At 44.0% G+C, this 5,277-nt stretch overlaps 2 protein-coding genes across 2 annotated transcripts in view; one reads left to right on the top strand and one right to left on the bottom strand.

Moving 5' to 3' along the window:
• SLC36A3 (solute carrier family 36 member 3) overlaps positions 1 to 1,233 on the top strand; it is a 19,710-nt gene extending 18,477 nt beyond the window's left edge. The window contains exon 9 of the mRNA XM_015565626.1: positions 795 to 1,233. Within this exon, the coding sequence (XP_015421112.1) occupies positions 795 to 1,084 (290 nt within the window). The 3' untranslated portion in view covers positions 1,085 to 1,233. The remainder of the gene's footprint in view (positions 1 to 794) is intronic.
• A 783-nt stretch (positions 1,234 to 2,016) lies between these two features.
• The window catches only part of GM2A (GM2 ganglioside activator), a 43,830-nt gene continuing 40,569 nt past the window's right edge, over positions 2,017 to 5,277 (bottom strand). Inside the window, exons 2-3 of the mRNA XM_015565659.1 lie at positions 3,270 to 3,507; positions 2,017 to 3,161 (exon numbers count right to left, since the gene is read on the bottom strand). Coding sequence (XP_015421145.1) covers positions 2,982 to 3,161; positions 3,270 to 3,507 — 418 coding nt within the window. The 3' untranslated portion in view covers positions 2,017 to 2,981. The remainder of the gene's footprint in view (positions 3,162 to 3,269; positions 3,508 to 5,277) is intronic.

The following is a 5,277-nucleotide window of genomic DNA, read 5'->3' as shown; positions in this document are numbered from 1 at the left end:
TTAGTTAATAGGACAATCATGTGGTTGTATAAAGTTGAATCACATAGGTTGTATATTTATTCATGCCCCTTTAAACATGATCAAAATTGGACTCCCCTAGAAAAATGCATGATATGTGTTCATTATATGCATAAAAGATGGCGATTTGAGTATTTATAGGAGAGATGGGGAGTGAACAGCCTAATGCTGTCTTCGTGTTTTATGTCCTCCTTCATTATCCAGATCCTTTTAAGAGTATGAAAACAAGTGGCTGAGATTCTGACAGCAACGAGCTCTCTCATTTTTTATATCCTTGCTTCTAGACAGTGCTTATATTATGTAGATTCGTACACATTCACCATAGATTCAGCGTCCAAGTAAGAGTCAAGCACTTGTTGAGCACCGGTGATGCACCAAGTTCCTTCTTCTAACTGGGAGGCCCCACAGGAGAGTGGAAAGGGCCTTCGATTGGGCATTTGAATGGATTCTCACCTCAGCTGTGTGACCTCTAGAGCTCTAGATTTCCCCATCTTTACAATGAGTAGGTTATAATAAATAGGTGGTCGAGGGGCCTTTCCAATAAATATTATATGTGGAAAAACCCAGTAAGTTAAAACATAAAAGGAAAGTGGTCAGAACAGAGGGGGGAGTCCAGAGCCATGGTGCCTGACCTACACAAGTCCGCAATGGGCTCCTTCCCCACCTCTCTTGAATGGCTTATAAGACAGGTGGCATTATAAGTCTCCCCAAAATGGTTTCTTTCTGAGCTCCCTTCTTGCAGGAACCTCAGTGACACCATTTCTTTGCCCCTGCAGGTGTCTCAGCCATCATCATCCCCCGCCTGGAGCTGATCATCTCCTTGATGAGCTCCGTGAGCAGCAGTGCCCTGGCCCTCATCATCCCGCCCCTCCTGGAGCTCCTCACCTTTTACCCTGAAGACATGAGCTGTGTCACCATTGCAAAGGACATCATGATCAGCATTGTGGGCCTTTTGGGGTGTGTATTTGGGACATACCAAGCCCTCTATGAGTTGATCCACCCCTACAACCATTCCATAGGCAACTCCACAGATGTCCATGCGCGTCACTACCTATTTTTATTCTAAGAGTTCTCCCTCCTCCCATCCAGAGTTTGACTTCCGCTGTGGATATTATATACATTTAGCAAACCCCACCATCTCTTATATTAACTAGTGCCTTCTTTACCTTTCTAAGAGAAATGTAGATTACACAAGTCTGTACAGAGACCTCTCAGGCTGTGCTATTTTTATCTATCTATCTACTTATTTATTTATTTAAGCTTTGGCTATTTTTGGAGGTCTTTCGTACCTCCTAACCAAAACCACATTCAACTATTTGTATTATCAGCCTCGTTTAATGGGACAAGGGATGCCAATTGCCCATGATATCCCTGGAATCAGAGACCACACATACTTGTAAATGCAAAAGTAACTGTTTCCTCTATTGGGCAGCAGCTGCCCTGAAAGCAGCGGCTAGAAACATGTATGTTGGGGAAGAGGGTTTCCTATTTAGATATTCTTCTATGTGGAACAGTCCCAGACAGAACAAAATAGAACTTTGCAGTAATTTTATCCAATCATTGGTTCTGCCACTTATTTCCTATGGGATCTTGAGCCCAGAATTTAGGGCTGGTCTGTGGCTAAGTTGTCATGCAGGACAGGATGATAGACAAACCCAGGCACCTGACATGAATCCACCTCTCTTTGTTGGATCCTTGCTCCAGAACAGCTGCTGGTGGGTCCACCTCTTCAGCATCTACTTGCCACATTCACCCTGACAGCACTCACAGCTCTGAGGGCTGCCTCTACCTCCCCTAGTACTGGAAGGGCCTACTTTGGGTCAGAAACTATGGATCTGGCCCCCTGGAGGGAAGACAGGGGCCAGAGGAATTGTCTCAAGGACAAAAGGACAAAGCATGCATGTTCTTACATCGGAGGTCGCAAATTGGCCACCCTGAGCCAAATTTTCCCACTGATAAGTCTGTTAGGCCCCTCTGGCCCCTGCACAGTGTTTTAAAAAAAAATAATTGCTTGCCAATATCTAAACATTGTAAGATTCCGTATAAAAGTCTGGATTTCCAGCATCTCTAAGGAAAAAAATTGAAAATATCTGGCAAACTGGGCCCACAACATTCTCACATGCCACTAACTGGCTATGTCCAGACAGCAGTGGCCCCTACAAACAGCATGTGCCCTTTCCAACTCACCCAGTCCCCATCATCCCTGATTATATCCCCAACTCCACACTGGGCATCGGCTGCCTCACATCAATGCATATGGGCTGTTTGTCTTCCTTATGGTCACTCATTTATGTCTTGTACTTGGCCCTGCAGGCACCTGAGGTTGTCAACTATCTTCAATACGTAGAGCATTCTTAAATCTCTCTCCCATGAAAGGCCCCCCACCCCACACCCTGCCTCTCCAGGATACACTGTGACTCACTGTTAAATGGGCAAATCTAGAAGACTACTCAAACTAATCGCAGATGTTAATGGAGGAACAGACTGAGTTCTACTAGTTCAGGCCCTTCATTGTCCGAGGCGGGTGGAGTAAAATGAAAACTGATAATACTCTCACTCTGCTTTTAAGTTAGTGATAAAAAAAAAAAATTTAATGAGAAAAGTCATTCAAGGTACTTCAGGAGAGCAAGACTGGTTAGTCTGAACTTGGGGTAACAAAACATGTTCATTCTCTTCCTTGACTGTTTGGAAAATAAGTTAAGCTCTAAGAGAGAAAGCCATAGGGGTGAAGAGGAGAATGAAGTGGCCAGCCCAGTAGATGTCCTGAGCTATCAAGAACTGCCAGGATCACCCCACCTTAGGTTAGGGCTGCTTGCCCACACCTAAAATGTAAGTGGCACAAAATGACTTTCAGCAAGGGTAGTAGCATCACTGGAGAAAGGGGCTTGAAGGGGGAGAGAAAATCAGAATTTGGCTTTGACAAATGCAAGACGGAGGAGGAGGGACACCTTCCTCACAGGCCTTCATTCTGCTGCAGCTGGTGCCACATTCATGGCCTCTAGAGAGACATCGATCTTGAAACAGCCCAGATGTTTCTTGCCGCTGCTTAGGATATTCTGGATGCGGTAGTTTCCGGTACTGAGCCAGCTGGGCAGGTCCAGGTGGGGTATGGTGATAACACTCTTGGGCAGTGAGTATTTGCCCTGTGGAAATGCCAGTGGATCACAGGTCAGTGGGAACCTACTGATAGAACTCTCTCCTGGAGCCACCGCTAGGTTGCAACCAGGAACTATCCCTCCCTGAGTACTTACTTCTTTGAAGGGACAGTGGCAGGGAAGCCCATAGGTGTGCAGGGGCTCTGGACAGGGCTCTCCAGGGGGAAGAAAAATGTCAAATACGTTACAGATGTCTTCGTAGGTACAGCTACCGATTTGTTCTACACATGGGACTTTGACCCACAAGCCAGCCATTTCCCTCTGCACAGTTAAGTCCACCTGGTGAAAAGATTTTGAAAAAAGTGTCAGTTTCAAGGCAAACCTACTAGTTCCTCTGCCTCTTTAAAAGGTCAGCATTTCATTCCAATCACACGGTTTTTAATTGGTTGGGATCTTTGGAGATATTCCGATCCAGAAACGACAAATGGTGGCACATGCCCCACTATTATCCTTTCCTGTGCCCATGACAGACATGAATCATCAAATGTGACTTTGTCCCTTCACTGAACCACACAGTCTTAGAATTCTTTAGGTAGTCACCACCCATACCCATTGGTTGAAGCTAACACTTGAGTTGAAATGCATTTGTCATCTAACTGCTAATTGGCTAACTGTAGCACTGCTTCCTAGACTTTCTCAAAGCAACTACAAAAGGCAAATAAATGTATGAGAGGGCCCTAACTGGTATAGCTCAGTGGATGGAATGTTGGCCTGCAGACTCAAGGGTCCCAGGTTCGATTCCGGTCAGGGGCATGTACCTTGGTTGCGGGCACATACCCAGTGGGGAGTGTGCGGGAGGCAGCTGATCAATGTTTCTCTCTCGTCAATGTTTCTAACTCTCTATCCCTCTCCCTTCTTCTCTGTTAAAAATCAATAACATATATTAAAAAATAATAATAAATAAATAAATGTATGAGAGGAACTTTAACCTCAGTATGGATGACATACAAGACTGAAGAGGGTCCTAACTGGTTTGGCTCAGTGGCTAGAGCGTTGCCCTGTGGACTAAAGGGTCCCGGGTTCGTTTCCAGTCAACGACATGTACCTTGGTTGCGGGCACATCCCCGGTAGGGGGTGGTGTGCAGGAGGCAGCTGATTGATGTTTCTCTCTCATTGATGTTTCTAACTCTCTATTCCTCTCCCTTCCTCTCTGTAAGAAATCAATAAAATATATTTTTTAAAAAAGACTGAAAAGGATTTTTACAAAATGCTCAGTGTCACAAATGTGTGGGGAAAGCCAAATCTACTATTGCCAGTGAGCGGACAAACAGGTTGAAACACTTAGAGGCACGTTGGCAATATCTATATCAAGAGACTTAAAAAGTCTGTGTCTAGATGATCAGAAAAGTAGGAAAAGGTGCATTTCAAGGATAATTTCTGCAAAGCTCTTTATAATAGCAAAAAATAAAAAACTACCCTGGAAACAAACTAAATATCCAACATTAGATTTAAGTAAATTATGACAGATCTACAACAGTGTATTTCTGCCATTAAAAACGATTAGGTAGATGTATGCCAAATGCCACAGAAAGAGGTATGGACAATAATAGTATGGTGCAAAAAGTAATAACATGTCATATAATCCCACAGCATAAATGTACATATATTTACAAATGCAGAAAAAAAAATTCTGACAGGATATGTAAGTAGCTAACAATGCCTATCTTGTGAGGAGTTAGATTATAAGAGGACATTTATAAAGAGCACTGGTCATTTTCATATATATCCATTAAATTAATATGTATGTTATATGTGATTATGTGGGGGAATATTCCAACATGTTAAAAGTGCTTACCTCTTCTTATGAGGTAGAGAAATTTCAGATGATTTATTTTACCCCCACTCCCCCCGCTCATTTTGACCATTTGTGTTTTCTAAAGTTGGCTACATATCACTTGCTAATCGATGAGCCTGTTTTACAGTTAACAATGACACCATTACCAAATTGCCCAACCAGAGCTGTTGGACAACAGCGCATACTGTGCCACCCTGTCCGGGAGGCCGGCGCACTCCCTGCCAGGCGTGAGGAAATGAGCCATCCGTGCCCTCAGTGGGAAGCTGTTGGGGCTGACATCAGATTCCTTCCAATGTCAAACATCATGGC

This window comes from Myotis davidii, unplaced genomic scaffold (assembly GCF_000327345.1).
Source record: "Myotis davidii unplaced genomic scaffold, ASM32734v1 scaffold18, whole genome shotgun sequence".
NCBI lineage: Eukaryota > Metazoa > Chordata > Mammalia > Chiroptera > Vespertilionidae > Myotis > Myotis davidii.
This window is presented reverse-complemented; position numbering and strand designations above follow the sequence as displayed.